The following is a 16343-nucleotide window of genomic DNA, read 5'->3' as shown; positions in this document are numbered from 1 at the left end:
TTTGAGAATCTAAGACTCCAACATGTGCTTTCATCTACCAGCAACAATATGCTTTAAAATACTACGCTCGACAATGCCAATACCACTGTAATTGTATGAAGCAAGTTATCACCGCTTTCCAAAGTCATCTAATCCTGAGACGGGCACTGGAGATTCTGTGAGCTGTGGTCCTCACTCAGGGTAAGGAGATACACGGCACAATGTGCAAATAAGCCCAAATCAGTCATTCTGAATAAAGGGATCGGATAATTTGTCATCTAATCTGCTTGGCGCAGGTAGTATGCCTGAACTGTTCACTAAATCTGAGTGAGGGCATTTTCAATTTAACCGTTCCAACATTTTACAGACAGCATGCTTCCCTCTGCCTTAGACAACTGAAGTGAAATCTCTTAAACACTTAGCATTTCAGGTGTTTTATATCCACTCCACAGTAATTCCTGGAGAGGATGATAAATTTTGATCAGAATTGATGCCCTGCTAAAGATGTAACTTAGCTTTGACTGATGGTTATCCTTCCACCTTAACATGCAGTGGTAAGTTACAATATATTCAATTCAGCTTATCTTTATGAGTAAACTCTATAATTCAAGGAGCTGCCGTCAATAAATAGTAGACAAAAACAAATTTTTGTGTGAGATGTCTTTCTCTGCAGTATCTATCACGTTCCAAATTTTATTTAAAATAGTCTGAGATAAATGCACTTATGGGAGTCTACTGAATTCTATCGTAAGATGACTATATAACCACAAATATGCCCACATATCAGCAAGTGATATAGACATTCAGATATAAAGTGACTATATATTCACTTAGTACAAAATCTGAGAGAACCAAGGAAACATAAAATGTCACACCATCAATGGGAAAAGTGATCTTGATAGCTTCAATTAATGATGGGAAATATACAGATTAGGTACAAAATAGTACTATTTCTTACAAAACGACCACAAAAGAAAACAGATCAAAACAAATCAGTCTGCATTTTGCTCACTTAGACTTAATGCTGTTCCAACAACAGATACTGAATGAGTATCTGCCAGATTCTATAATCTTTCATTTGGTATTGAGACTTAGAGACTTAGTGTGTATTATAATAAAAATCTATGGGGCACCTGGGTGGCTCAGTCGGTTAAGCATCCGACTTTGACTTAGGTCATGATCTCATAGCTCACGAGTTAGAGCCTGCGACGGGCTCTGTGCTGACAGCTCAGAGCCTGGAGCCTGCTTCAGATTCTGTGTCTCCCTCTCTCTGTCTCTCCCCCACTTTCTCTCTCTCTCTCTCTCTCTCAAAAAAAATAAACATTAAAAAACATTTTTTTAATATATTGATGCTGTACTTTTGCAAAAATAGAAAACACTCACCTCTAGCATTTTTACCTGTGACTGAAGTTCATCAGCTAACAGTTTCATTCCGAATGGAATAATTCCGGATCCTTGGGCTTGCAGAATGGTATCTTTTTGTAAATGTTTATTTATTTTTGAGAGGGATAGAGAGAGACAGAGTGTAAGTGGGGAAGGGGCAGAGAGAGAGGATGACACAGAATCTGAAGCAGGCTCCAGGCTCTGAGCTGTCAGCACAGAGCCCGATGCGGGGCTTGAACTCACAAACCGCAAGATCATGACCTGGGCGGAAGTCAGATGGCTCAACCGATGAGCCACCCAGGTGCCCCCAGAATGGTATCTTTCAAATATCCTTGCTTCTTTCTTAATTGATAATTGAGAAATACCAATAATCTATTTGTTTTAATCTTGGGGAGGGGGAAAACAGAAATAAAGTAATCTTTCATTGGATTTTCATTAACCTATAATTTTTATGTATTCTCATTGCATTAAGTCAGTAAGAACTAACTTTTGGTTGGTTATTAAGATGTTTTGCATACTTGGAATCAAGATAAAACAAAAATACTGGTAAGCCTAAGAAAATGTCTATTTTGGAATAGGGTAGAAATGCTTATTATCTAGCCAAGAAACATTTTTTTCTTCAGCCTTTACCTACAGCAAGATGCAAATTAATAACAGTAGTGACAATATTAACAATGATGATCATTAGCTCATAGGTCTTGGATGCTTACTTTGTGACAGGCATTGTTCTGAGCACATTACCCGTGAAACTCATTCAACGCCCAAAACAACCTTAGGAATGACTGCTAACGCTACCCGCATCTTACAGACAGAAAGCAAAGGTGTTCTGAAGTTCACAGACAGCAAGTGGTGGAAACAAGGCTCAGATACAGCGACTGGAGCGAGATGCATTCACCCCGTGGTTAACGGCAGGCTTCAGGTTTTCTGACGTGCCCGTCATGACCCGTTCGTGGGCTGCAACAGGAGTTTGCTGGGTTGCAGCTAGTGTCTTTCAAGTAAAACAGAAGAAAACAGGAACTAGATTGTGCCTCCACGCTGGGCTTCACGAGCGCACAGGGGCGCCGGAGGAAGAACATTCCACCTGGCTTCAGTGACGGCCCCTGGAGGCCACACTTTCCATTGAAACCAGACCTTGCTTCCCGGGAAGAAAGAGTCTGGCAGCACTCCGAGACATAAGCAAGACCAGGGCTCATCCTGGCGTGCTCCCCCTTGTGCGACCTCCCTGTAGAAGCCACGCGTCTCTGCCGAAATGAGGAGGTGGCAGGGAATGGAAGGTGACCCTGGTTTACTTTCTCGTCCGGCCTTCCTTCCTCCCCGGCACACCGAAGGCAGGGCGTACTGGTGTGACGTGTGCATATGAGAAGTGCAGCGAGCAGCCGAGTGCGTCCTAACACGGTATTTCCACCCGCCTGAGAAGAGCAAAATGCACGTGCAGGGACGGGCCCCGAAACACAAGTTGCGTGACTGTGACGACACGTGTGCGCTGCGTGCTCTTCTATTTTGCACATAAACGGCACTGCGCGACGTAAAGACAAATGGGGGCGTTCACCTTAGTTAAAATTTTTGCTCCTTCTCCGTGTAGGATGACAATGACAGCAAATGAAAGACGCCATCGAGGAGAGAGACCACGGGAGCGAGGGAAAAGTATGTTTAAGGATCATCCACGGCACTTTTGTGCTGCTCTTTGGACAAAAGGCGCTGCACTCTCATCGTGCACTGGACCCTCAAACTTAGGCGGCGCCGTGCGGGACGCAGAGGAACGGTCACGGCTATTTCACACAACTTTTGTTTCACGAGACGAATACGTATAAACGTATGTGCGTGTACTAGATCACGACGTACAGTTTTTTTCACACTGTGGGTCACGGAAAACTTAGGAAGCCCTTCACTACACTGGAGAAAATCAAAGGCATAAAAACTCTCTCTCCTTGCCACCCTAAAAGACAATCCACTGAAACAGGGCAACATGGTTTCTCGAATTCCTGCTCCCCACTATGTTCTACACGCCTCTGCCCAATTTCTAGAGGCCACCACGACTTGACCCAGGTTGGACTTTCCAACATGTCCCACAGCTCTGCCACCAGGTTCTTCACCCCAGCCACCCCCAGAAGAGCCTTCGTGGCTCTGGGCTCCCCATCCTTTCTGCCCCTGTCCCCACCTGAAGCACCCCATCTCCTCTTCACCTCTGCACCTCTGTTCACATCACCTCTGCACGGCCACAATGCCTGCCCACCCTTCCCTTCAAGATGGAAGTCAACGGCCACCTCCCCAGAAGTCTTCCCCCTCTCTGAACGTTTCACACTTTCACTCCCTATCCTAACAGTACCACGCGATAGGCAATTACTGTCACCCAGAGGAGAGGGTTTCAAACTCACTTCACGCCTCCCATACTCACAACACAAGGTTGGGCTGCACACAGAGCTCAATATGGAGCCAGGACTAGGGCAAGGGACCTGGCTGTTCTGAACGCCTAACTACGCGGAGCACATTCCTCACAACCACCCTGTGAAGTAAGCACTTTTATGCTACTTTATGGGTAAGGAACCTGAGGTTTAAATAATAACTTGCCCAAGGCTGCTCAGAGCCAGGCCCAAGGCCCAAGTGTCACCCATCATGGTGCCTTCTAAATGACACCCACCTTGGGAAGAAGCATTGCCACCATGAAGGTCATCAACTGCAAATCACACCCACTGGACCAACCCGGAACAAATGTTTTAGGAGTCACGGTGGAGAGCTGTTTTAATTTTGAATGTCCAGGCTGCCTTGTAAGTGACAGAGGAGGAGAAACAAATGCAAAAGTCAAGAATGGAAATAGAGGCCTGGAGGGGGGGGGGGCGGGGGCGGGGCCTGAGGGGGGAAGGGGAGTGCTCCTGAGACCATTCTGGGAAAACAAATGAGAGGGAGAATACTCTTTGGAGAATAAATCAGACCTGGAGGAAGGTGTAAGCCATTAACCCTTGCAGGAACAAAAGGGAACTGAGGGGTGTCGATTTAAAAGTGTTGGCAATTCAGGCATAGAACGCAAAGCATGAGTTTGAGTCTGATGTGTGGCCCTGCAGGCAGTTTGGAGAAAGAAAGAAGTTTCATCTGCTTTCACCTTCATGGACAGAAAGCTGAAGACTCTCTCTGTGAGCTTTTCTTTTAAACATCTTAATCTGAGGCGCCTGGGTGGCTCAGTCGCTTAAGTCTGACTCTTGATTTCGGCTCAGGTCCTGATCTCACGGTTCATGCGTTCAAGCCCCGCATCAGGCTCTGTGCTGACAGCTCAAAGCCTCCTTGGGATTCTGTATCTCCCTCTCTCTCTCTGCCCCTCCTCTGCTCACGCTCTCTCTCTCTCTCAAAACTTTAAAAAAAAAAAAAATCTTAACCTATTATTGAATCTTCCAGCCATCTTTCAGGATAATTCTTCTTCCATGTGGAGTAAAACCATGTATTTTCCTGACTTAACTGTTGGAACCCTTCCATCAAAGTCCTAATTTGCCAGAATAACCACAGATTTAATACCTGATGGTACCAGAAATCTGGTGCTGATAAAAACACTAACCTGGGGTAGGACCATTACAGGCACGGATACCCATATGAGAACATTTGTAACAATTTCATTCTTAGCTCCAAAGTGAAAAGCAGGAGATTTAATTTCAGAGTCAAGAAGTTGTGAAAAACCATCTGTTTTCCTTAGATGTTCCTACGATGATATATATATACTTTTTCACTGGAAGGAGAGTTAAAAATAAGGAGAGTGTAACAAGTTTGAGCTATAGCTATAGCAGTGTGTAACTAGCCCATCAAGCAACAGAATAACGCAAGACTACGAAATGAAAACAATCAAAATACTAAACACCTGTTTCAACAGCGAAGTCACAAAGGTCCATCATCATCAAAGCTATTTTTATTTCCAATCATATTTGCTTATTGGAATATATGTTCCTTTGGGGGGGGGGGGACAGGAAGCTGACATTTTATGGAAAAAAACGGTAATGATGAAAGTGTGTATTTTCCCAGGAGTACTCCTATGTATGTATATCAAAAAAAAAAAAAACATATTTCTTTTCGAAAAGTCATTGGCCAAATGAATTTAGCACACATTGATGATTCCCACAGCTGGGTTTATTTTTTTTTTTTTTTTAAATTTTTTTTTTTTTTTTTTTTTTTAACGTTTATTTATTTTTTTGGGACAGAGAGAGACAGAGCATGAACAGGGGAGGGGCAGAGAGAGAGGGAGACACAGAATCAGAAACAGGCTCCAGGCTCTGAGCCATCAGCCCAGAGCCCGATGCGGGGCTCGAACTCACGGACCGCGAGATCGTGACCTAGCTGAAGTCGGATGCTTAACCGACTGCGCCACCCAGGCGCCCCCCACAGCTGGGTTTAAATGGAATCTGGCAAACCTCTATTAGAGAACATTGGAAAAAAGCTTTTAAATAAAGAGGGAGCTCATAATATTGAAACTGTGTCTAGTTGGATTGACTTCATTCTGAATGCTTTTCAAAAAAAGGTTCAACAGTCCAACTTTACGTTTAAATGTATTACATGTTGTTCTTACAGACAATGTAAGAGGCACGTTTTAAAGCCAGAAGATGAGGGCGGCTGGGTGACCCAGTTGGTTGAGCATCTGACTCTCGATTTCGGCTCAGGTCACGATCTCACAGTTCATGGGATCGAGCCCCACATTGGGCTCTGTGCTGACAGTGGAGCCTGCTTGGGATTCTCTCTCCCTCTCCCTCTCTGCCCCTCTCCCCTGTTCACTCTCTCTCTCTGGCTCTCTCTCTCTCAAAATAAATAAACAAATTTCAAAGCCAGAAGAGGGAACCACACGCCAAGGAAGCAGAGGCAGACCAGCCATCGTGTGCACACATGGGCGGGGCTGACTCGGCACCTGCACAGCTCGCCCTCTCTTTCCCAACTTACATACTTTACAACATTCACGCAGGTTGCAACAATTTTACCTTAACTTCAGAAAGGTCACTGAATTGTCGGAGAGGGACACACTGGCTAATTAATTGAGGAAATAAATGCATAAAGAAAGAAATTCTTGCACTGAATAAATCATCTACATAAACCTGTTGCACATCAGATGAACTTCCCTGAATTTATCAAGTTGCAAAAGGAAGCTATAAATTGTACTGCATAAGGGATCACGCCAACCAGGTTTTCTTTTGTTTTGTTTTGTTTTCTTAAATGAGTATTTATTTATTTTGAGAGAGAGACAGAGACAGAGACATGCATGAGCAGGGGAGGTGTGGAGAGGGAGAGGGAGAGAGAGAATCCCAGGCAGGTTCCACACTATCAGCACAGAGCCCAATGTGGGACTTGATCCCATGAACCCAAGATCACGAACTGAGCCAAAATCAAGACCAACTGAACCACGCAGGCTCCCCCAACCAGGCTTTTTCATAAATCATGCTGTGCCTGAGGACGTGCGGCTATCATGGCCCGCCATATGCGCTTAGGTAACCATCACCCCAGCACTCACAAAAGGAAAGCAAAAGTGACAGAGAGGAAACGGTTCAACTACTACTCATTTGAGGGAGTTTAAGAGTGAAAGCTGTTCTTAAGCTTCACTGTACCGAGCTTTCCCGCCGGTGGGAAATAAAAGTGAGACGTGGCTCTGTCTGATGTGCCAAGTGATCCTGACCTCACCCCTTACGTTCCTCTTAACACAGAAGATGGAGACAGTCTGGATCACCTGTAGATGCCCATACAGCATGTGGGTCCCCACCGGCCCTCTCAGCAAAGAGAAGGAGAAAGATCTCTCTCTTTCAAGGTCTCTCCCGGAAGGGCAGAGGGCAGCAACGGGATGGGCATCGCCAGAGTCCCCTGGGAATGGCTCTGCGGTTCATGAGCCCTTCCGAGGGGGCATCCGTTCACTCACTTGTCCACTGTCTGAGCACCAACTCTGCACCCACCGCTGTGGCTGTCCTTCGGGCGCCGAGGAAGCAGGGAAGACAGCCCTCGCCCCAGCACATGCAAACCACACGCCAGGTGCCATGGGGATCTGATGGACATCCACGCGGGGGCCAGTGGTGTGCCAGAGGACAGAGTCATCGAACACTCAAGGAGAGGCGCACGCAAGGTACAGAGCCCACCGGGTCAGCTTCCTTTGAGGAGCTGTGACAAATGCCTGCAGGCGACGTGCCAGAAACGTCAAGACAGAAGTCGTGCAGGGTCGGCTGAAGCCCGCGGGGGGAGAGGTTTTGTGAGCCAGGGAGAGGGGCTCCGTCCTGTCAAGGGGGGCCCCTGGCAGGGTTTTAAGCAGACGAGGAGGCTGCCAGGGTCTGAGTTTTAGAAAGAGCACTCTTGAAGCAGCTGGGATGTGAGCTGTGCTGGGGGACAGCCGGGGGCAGGAGAGCCCGGGGGACGGATCAGTGTGTCCGTCTGGGAGGTCAGCTGAGGAACCTAGAGACTCTACGAGCAAAGGGGAGGCGGACTAAGTGGGAACAGCCCACAGAGAAGGCAGGAGGACACAGAGGCGAAGCAGGAGAGTCAAAGAGGCTGTCAAAGTTGGAGAGAATTTTTTTAAGAGCTTTCAGAGGAGTTAAATGACACTGCACCATGCCTGATTTGTACCGCGCACCCTGCATAAATTAGCTCAGCTAATACGGGGCTGTGATAATAATGATACCACGGTCATCTCGTTTTATACTGGAGGCAATCGGCACAGAGGTCATTTGAGTAACCTGTCCGAGATCCCACAAGTGTTCAGTGACGCAGGAGGCAAAGACACCACCACGTGGGGTGACGCCGGACTGGACCTTCCGGAGGCCACGGCCAGGCTTTGCCACCGTGTGTTCACCGAGAGTCAAAAAAGGAAGAAAGCTTCTGTTATGACGAAGCATGATTTGTAGGTGAGCCGTCGGGGGCATCGGGGGTCAAGTATTCTTTTACAGGAGCCAGTGACACCTGAGTGTTTACTAACATGACCTCCGTTCTCTTTAGCTGAGGCACTGGGTGGGTGGGTGTGTAAGCACGTGCACACGTGTGTACCCACACGTGCAGTGGGTGCTGATGCTTGAAAATGAGGAGACAGATGCAGCCAGAAGGTGAAGATCTTGTGAGCCCCCCTCTGGGGACTACTGTCTTAAGGATGGCAGGGAGCCACTCACGACGACCGGACTCTCCATGCTTCCCGCAAGACTTCCCTCGGTCTGGCTTTGGCTGTTCCTCTTCTGTGACCCCACAGCACCCCGGACCTGCCTCTGTCACAGGGAGCCCTGACCACCCAGACCGTGCAGACTAACTGGCTCACCGGACTGTGGATATCTTCAGGGACGGGACAACATCCTGTTCATCTTTGTATCCTTAGCATCTAACGGAGCCATGAGATAGACTGAGAAAAAAGTAAACGTGTGTCTAAGTATTTCCGGCAGGTATGTGTTTTAGAAATATTCTTCTTGGAGCCATGTACTAGATGGCACGGACACCGCTGGGGACAAAGACCTTTCTTCTATATCATAAATGCCCTTTTCTGCCCTCAGGTTTCCTCCTCCAATTTGAGGGTCCCTACCACACCCAAATGTTTATAAGTGTCCGCTGCGTCTATGCCCCAACAAAAACTTGTAAGTGCATCACTGCTGGGGGACTCTGGGTGCTTTCAAAAAAAATTTTTTTTTTAATTTTTTTTTAACATTTATTTATTTTTGGGACAGAGAGAGACAGAGAATGAACAGGGGAGGGGCAGAGAGAGAGGGAGACACAGAATCTGAAACAGGCTCCAGGCTCTGAGCCGTCAGCACAGAGCCCGACGTGGGGCTCGAACTCACGGACCGTGAGATCATGACCTGAGCCGAAGTCGGACGCTTAACCAACCAAGCCACCCAGGCGCCCCTCAAAAAATTTTTAAATTGAGGGGCGCCAGGTCACGATCTCACGGTCCGTGAGTTCGAGCCCCGCGTCGGGCTCTGGGCTGACAGCTCAGAGCCTGGAGCCTGTTTCCGATTCTGTGTCTCCCTCTCTCTCTGCCCCTCCCCCGTTCATGCTCTGTCTCTCTCTGTCCCAAAAATAAATAAACGTTGAAAAAAAAAATTAAAAAAAAAAATTTTTTAATTGAGGGACACCTGGGCGGTTCAGTCGGTTAAACATCTAACTCTTGGTTTCGGCTCAGGTCATGATCTCACAGCTCGTGAGTTCCAGCCCCACATCGCGCTGACAACGTGGAGCCTGCTTGGGATTCTCTCCCTCTCTCTCTGCCCGTCCCCTGCTTGCACATGCTCTCTCTCTCTCTCTCTCTCTCAAAATAAATAAATAAACTTAAAAAAATTAAATGGAACAAAATGTTTGCACCATTTCAATTAGATGTACAAAGATAATCAGGCTGTCAGTAAGAAATTCTCCATTATCTGCTGTGCGCTGAACAGCTTGTTACACGTATGTGTCTAGAACAGGCGAAGAAACACAAATAAATGAACAAGTCTGTCCCTGATGTGGAAGAGTACGCAGCTTAAGTGCATAAATATGCAGGCAAACAGATGAGTGTGCGTGTATACATCGATGCATGCATACACACGTGGGTGTGCAGACTCGTGCACCTGACGATGGACAGAAGTTCACAAAGGAGCGCTACAAACTGAGCGGTAAACTGACTGCAGAGTCCATCAACCATGCTGAATGTACCAACTGGTTCCCCTTCACAACATGTCAGCAACACCAGCCTGTCAGATTTTAACTCTTCATTTAAATGGTAGGTAACCTCTAACATTGGCCAGCCCCTGATTTATTTATATCGTATACAAAAGAGAGCCTCAGACAGGGGGTCCCATGCATCTGATCACACACACACACACACACACACACACACACACGGATATGCATGTTCTGAGACAACAGCTCTTTGGGAAGTCTGAAACTCCCTGTTCTTTTTTTAATTTGACTACCTAATTCAATGTGAATAAATATCCCCCACCCCCAATCCTGGCAATTCATTTCCCACTTGGAAATCATGTGCTCCCATCAGCCCCGGAACAGTAAAAGCAGCCCATCACACCAAGTCACGATGCAGCACGACTCTACCCACTAGCACGCATTGGTGAAACATTTGCACCTGATATTCAAACCACATGCCTGCCTCCTGCTGGTCCCTTCTCTCTTGCTTACAGTTTTCATCACAGAGTAGCCAATAAGCATTTATTCTTTGTCACATTTGTTCCCCATTGTATAAGGATTTCTAAAAGTTTAACACACAATATTCGCCCAGCTGTGGAGCTGTATTCTAACTGGAAGTGAACACCCACTGACTGACAAACTTTTATTGATCCCCTCCCCCAGCCCGCCACGACACAGGCAGGTACTGGACTAGCATTCAGGACACAAAGACGAACAAAAGACATGGACCTGGCCTCAAACAGATCATATTCATGATAAACACATTTTTAATTTTAAGAGTTTATTTATTTTTGAAAGAGAGAGAGAGAGAGACTGAGTGCCAGCAGGGGAGGGGCAGAGAGAGAGGCAGACACAGAATCTGAAGCAGGTTCCAGGCTCCGAGCTGTCAGCACAGAGTCCGACGCGGGGCTCGAACCCATGAACTGTGAGATCATGACCTGAGCTGAAGTCAGACACTTAACCGAATGAGCCACCCAGGTGCCCCACAATAAAAAACATTTTATATAATACATACCATATGAGGGTGTATGCAAAGAGTTAATGGTACCCTTAAAACTTGGGGTGACTATTTCTGACTGAGGGTCTAATGCCGCTTTCACAGAAAAACGGCAATCTTAGCTAGCTCCGGCAAGGCATTTGCAAGCCCAGCAGGGGGACCATCCCCTGCACAAGCAAGCGTGGACCCTGAAAGTCCAGGGCAGACCCCACAAGACTCACAAACTATGCAAGAGACACGGGCCCGGCTCTGGGGAGCAAGAAGCCACTGGTTCCCAGGACACAGTCATGATCCTATCTGTGTTTCAGACGCCAACTCGTGGCTCTCAAGAATAAAGGGGAAGAAGACTGGGGGCTGAGAACATATGAGGCAGGGCTGCTCACGGGTCAAGAGAATATGACCCAGGGTGATGGCAGGATGGAGGAGATTCCAGGATATGTGTTGGAAATGGACCAGACGGTGCCCTGCGGGATGTAGCAAGGAAGAAAGCCAGCCGAAGGGCGAGGCTGGGGTTTCTCACTTAAGCCACCTCAGTGAACATGTAAGGAAGATGTAGCTGGAAGGGGAGCCACAAGGAATCGGTTGGTTCAGAAGATTCTAAGTCCGAAAATCCTGTGGCAACGGTGAAGGGATACAGCAGGTAGCTGGGATGCAGGACTGGAGGGCCAGGAAGAAACGGAGGCTCGAGATGCAGACTCTGGCCTCACCGAGGGACACCACACTACACGGCGGACAGAGAGGCGGACTGAGCTTTCTTCTCAGACTGAGAAGAAACACGAAGGTAGAGGGGAAGACAGCAGGCAGGAGTGTCACGAGATCCAAGGGAAGATGGAAGGGTGCCCAGGAAACATCAGCACCGTGTATGGACTTCATTAGCTGATAAATAACACAGATTCCTTTTTGAAAGCAAACCTCCACATCAGATGCCCGTTTGTGAGTCAGCAAGTAAATGCGAAAGGTTCAGGTCCGTGAGGGTGAGGGTCACAAGGTCTTCCAGACATGGCTGCCCCCCCACCTTGGACTTTCAGAGCATACGACTACAAAGAAGAGAAAGAACACTGAGACATTCCAGGCAGGAATTTAAAGCAAGAACAGGGGCACCTGGGAGGCTCAGTCGGTTAAGCATCCGCCTCTTAGCTTGGGCTCCGGTCACGATCTCAAGGTTTATGAGATCGAGCCCCATGTAGGACTCCATGCTGACAGCTGGCACGGAGCCTGCTTGGGATTTTCTCTCTCCCTCTCTCTCAAAATAAACAAATAAACATTTAAAAAAAAAAAAAAGGCAAGAACAGAGCATTGGAGGAGCAGGGATCATCAAGGGACCTAAGGAAAGGGACCGATCCCCTTGGATTCCCATTGAGGGGTGTTGTAAGATAAAGCTGGACCCGTTGAAAGGCTACTGATGAGCCCGGACGGTCCAGCAGAGATGTGGGGACCCTCCCACGGGTCCCACGGGTCCCATCTGCCAGGAGTTCCCCACTCTGTACAAAACCTGACCATGACATCCCCAAATTCTTTTATTTATTTATTTTTTAGTTGTATAAGTTTATTTATTTATTTTCAGAGAGACAGAGAGCGAGCAGAGAAGGGGCAGAGAGAGAGGGAGAGAGAGACAATCTCAAGCTGGCTCTGTACCGTCAGGGCTGAGACGGACGTGGGGCTCGAACTCACGAATCTGTGAGATCACGACCTGAGGCGAAGTCAAGACTCGGGCGCTTAACGGACTGAGCCACCCAGGCGCCCCTGCCCCCAATTCTTCCCGGCAACTCTCTCGGTGCCAGCCTCCTGCCCTCACAACAGGCCGGACAGGAAGGCAGAACGACAGAAGTGGCCTGCTGCTTTTCTATGAGCAGAGGCTGCAAACGCCCCCGCCTGTCCACTCTCCGGCTGCCCTTGCCTGCCCAATGCGCACCGTGGCCCAATGCGCTTAATCTGGTAAACCAAAGGGGGCATGTCAAAGGTGCCGGGTGGCTTACCCCTCAGAAATTCTCATTAACCTATCAGGGTGGGAAGGAAGAGCTAAGAGACCGGGACTTTCTCACGGCTTAAAAATTGTTCAAAGGTGGTGATTCTGACACCTGCTGATTCCATCTCAAAAGAGCCTTTCAAGGAAGGGGGAAAACAAAAAAAAAAACGAACACTGCTCACTTTTTCTCCCATCCTCTTCATTCTCTTCTGTGATTTGTGCAAAAACACACGCCTGTCTCAGTTCACAGGTGGGATCCTGGCCGGCTTCTTTCTTAATTTCCATTAAACACACATAGCAGCAGATTATATGGGAATCATCAGCATCTCAAGTAACTGAACTTGGTGAACAGAAAGGGGTGTAAATAATTAGGTGAAAATTCAATTCTGGCTTCTATTCGGAATCTGGGAACCTCTTCCTACTGCAGACAGGATCAAAAGGTTACAGTAAATGTGAAGACATGTCTGCACCCAGCTTGGAGATATTTACACATTGGCTTTTCAAATGAAGGCACTTTTTGTAGCATTAATTGGAGATTTTAAGCAGCAGGTGGTGAGATTTCATTTTATTTTGTGAGGAAAAGTCTAAGCGTTGTCAAATGGCCTGGGTAGAAGTGAATTATTTTGAGTTTTTTCTCAAACTCTCAGAAATGAAGCTTTTACTGCCTGCCGTGTAATGGCCTTCTTTTGCCGTGTAAATGTGGGATCAATCTAGTTTTAAACAGAAAGATTTTTCTAATGGGTTTTTGGTATTTTTCAAGCTGTGATACAGCTGATAGGAGTTCTTATAAAATGCGAATTACAGGAAATTCATATTTATAAGCTTCTGCGAGTAATTTTAGAGCGCTGACTTTTAAACACCTGCTAATGAAGAATTCCAAGAGCAGCCGTGCGCACTCACTTTCAGCATTTCGCGCGGACGCCCCTTCGCCTGGCCTGGGCCCTGTTGGGTGCGGGGGGGGGGGGGGGGTCACCGCCTGGGGTCTCCCCAGGGAGGGTCTCACTTTGTGAGCTTCTGGTCACTGTCCCTAAGCGAGGGTATGACTCACAAGGCACACGGCAGCAGTGGAGGAGAGAGGCGCCTGGATCCCAATCCCTGGGCGAGGTCCACGGTGGCCACGGCCAGGCGTGGCAGCCACCGACTCCTCAAGTGCTCTGTGGTTCTGCGTTTGGCTTTTAATTTTCCCTGGAAATCCCAACATCGCGAAGTGGACACGTGGTGGAAACACGGAGGCGTGTTTTCACCCCCTCTCTCCCTGTACCGGTTTCCCATCATGGCTGTGACAAATTACCGCAAACTTGGTGGCTTAAAACTACACACATTTACTGTCTCGCGGTTCGGGAGGTCAGAGTCTGAAATGCGTCTCCCTGAGCTAAAATCCAGGTGTCAGTAGCACTGCCTTCCTTCCTGGATGTTCTGGGGAAGAATCAGTCTTCTTGCTGTTTCCAGCTGGTAGAGGCCACCTGTGGTCTGGGGCACAGGGCCCCCTTCCATCCTCCTGGGGTTTCTTAGCATGTCAACTCTCCCGCCTCCTCTCCCATTTGAAGGACCCCTAGGACTACACTGGAGCCACCAGCATAATCCGGGGCCATCGACCTGTTCTAAGGTCAGCTGATCAGCAACCTTAATGCGCCCCTGCCCTATAACATAACACAGTCACAGATCCTGGGCATGAAGACGTGGCTCCTTGGGGGCTATTATTTTGCCTACCGCATTCCCATTAAATCTTTCGAGAAAAGGTTTTCACAGTAAATCAGCTAGTCAAATAGAGAAGCTGGTTTCCTCATAACACTGGCATTCTAATATGATTTTTTTAATGTTTATTTATTTTTGAGAGAGAGAGAGAAAGGGACAGAGAGTGAGCAGGGGAGGGACAGAGAGAGAGGGGGACAGAGGATCAGAAGTGGGCTCTGTGCTGAGAGCAGAGAGCCCGATGTGGGGCTCAAACTCACAAACCTTAAGATCATGACCTGAGCTGAAGCCGGACGCTCAACCGGCTGAGCTACCCAGGCGCCCCTACGATTTTTTTTTAAATCTCAAACACTTATGACCATGTAGTCAAACAACCAGTAAATGAAGATGAATTGTAAATATCTTCCGGTTACGTTATTTTATACGTGTGTCTTTAGGACCACACAACCAGAGAGAAGAAGAAGAACCCCACATCCACGCTTACAGCCACTAATTTCAGGACTGCAGGAGAAGTCGGGGGTGCTGAGCCCACATCCCGCTGCCAGCCAGCTCCCAGTGACACCGTCTTCCCCTATGACAGGCCCGTGGTCTGGCCACTGGCCTCCCTCTCCCCCTCCTCTCTGGACCAGAACACAATTACCACTTCGGTCCTAACCACTAAGTCCTGAGAAGCAAACAGCCCTAGTGAGATTTTTTTAAATCTCACTTGAGAAATAATTTTTTAATGTTTATTTATTTTTGAGAGAGAGACAGAGAGAGAGAGAGAGAACACGTGCCAGCAGGGGAGGAGCAGAGAGAGAAGGAGACACAGAATCCAAAGCAGACTCCGGGCTCTGAGCCGTCAGCACAGAGCTCGACTCGGGGCTCGAACCCATGAACTATGAGATCGTGACCTGAGCCAAAGTTGGACGCTTAACTGACCGAACCACCCAGGCGCCCCAAGAAATAATTTTTCAACCTTTCATGAATTAAACAATTTTTGCTGGGCACCTGCTCTGTGTCAGGTGTGGTTCTAAGCACCAAGAATGCAGACATGAACAAAAGCAGAAATCTTTGCCCTCATGGGCGGGCTTGGACGGAGGATGGATGATGGAGAGAGAGAGACAAAAACACATCAAACAAGACTATGATGTCATCTAAGTGCCATGAAGTATCTGCCAGAGGGTGCAATTTAAAGAGACTACCAGGGAGGGCCTCGCTGAAAAAAATAACACCTTAATGAAGACGTGAAAAGCACAAGGAATGGCTATTTGAGGGGAAAAAGTTCCAGGCAGAGGGAATGGCTGGTGCAAAGGTCCTGAGGAGGGAGCAAACAAAGAAAAAGTTACCAAGTATGAGGGGGGTATAGACTTTTCACTACAAAGCTACCCCTGACATTCACTGATTAGCAAAAAGACTGGATCCTGTCCTTAAAAAATTCTCTACAACCATCTCCATTTTTTTAGACTAGACTATGCCTAATCTATTCTTCTTATCACCAAATATTCTGCACAGGCCATGCTCCATTCAATAACAGTAGGAGCCAGGACCGGGGACCCAAGAGAAATGGGAAGAAGTCACTGCTGAGGGTCAAAAGTGCCCGGAAAAGAGAGGGTCCAGGAGACACGTTTCACTGGATCCATGACGTGCCCTCCATTCAGAGAATTCCAGGTGCACAAGAGGGAACATGGAGAGCACGCACCCTCAGGACACAGCTCTCTGTCCCCCCACCCCCGCCATGCTCCCTCC

The 16343-nt window shown here is 47.8% G+C and overlaps 1 protein-coding gene across 4 annotated transcripts in view; it reads right to left on the bottom strand.

Annotated features, from left to right (window-relative positions):
- DCDC2 (doublecortin domain containing 2) overlaps positions 1 to 16343 on the bottom strand; it is a 170927-nt gene that overhangs the window by 42458 nt on the left and 112126 nt on the right. Inside the window, exon 9 of one of the 4 annotated variants that reach the window (XM_086706124.1) lies at positions 13972 to 14108. The exons of the other annotated variants lie outside the window; for them this stretch is intronic. Coding sequence (XP_086562250.1) covers positions 13972 to 14108 — 137 coding nt within the window. The remainder of the gene's footprint in view (positions 1 to 13971; positions 14109 to 16343) is intronic. 4 annotated transcript variants of the gene reach the window in all.

This window comes from Puma concolor, chromosome B2, assembly GCF_028749965.1.
Source record: "Puma concolor isolate L17-30 chromosome B2, mPumCon1.1.hap2, whole genome shotgun sequence".
Lineage (NCBI taxonomy): Eukaryota > Metazoa > Chordata > Mammalia > Carnivora > Felidae > Puma > Puma concolor.
This window is presented reverse-complemented; position numbering and strand designations above follow the sequence as displayed.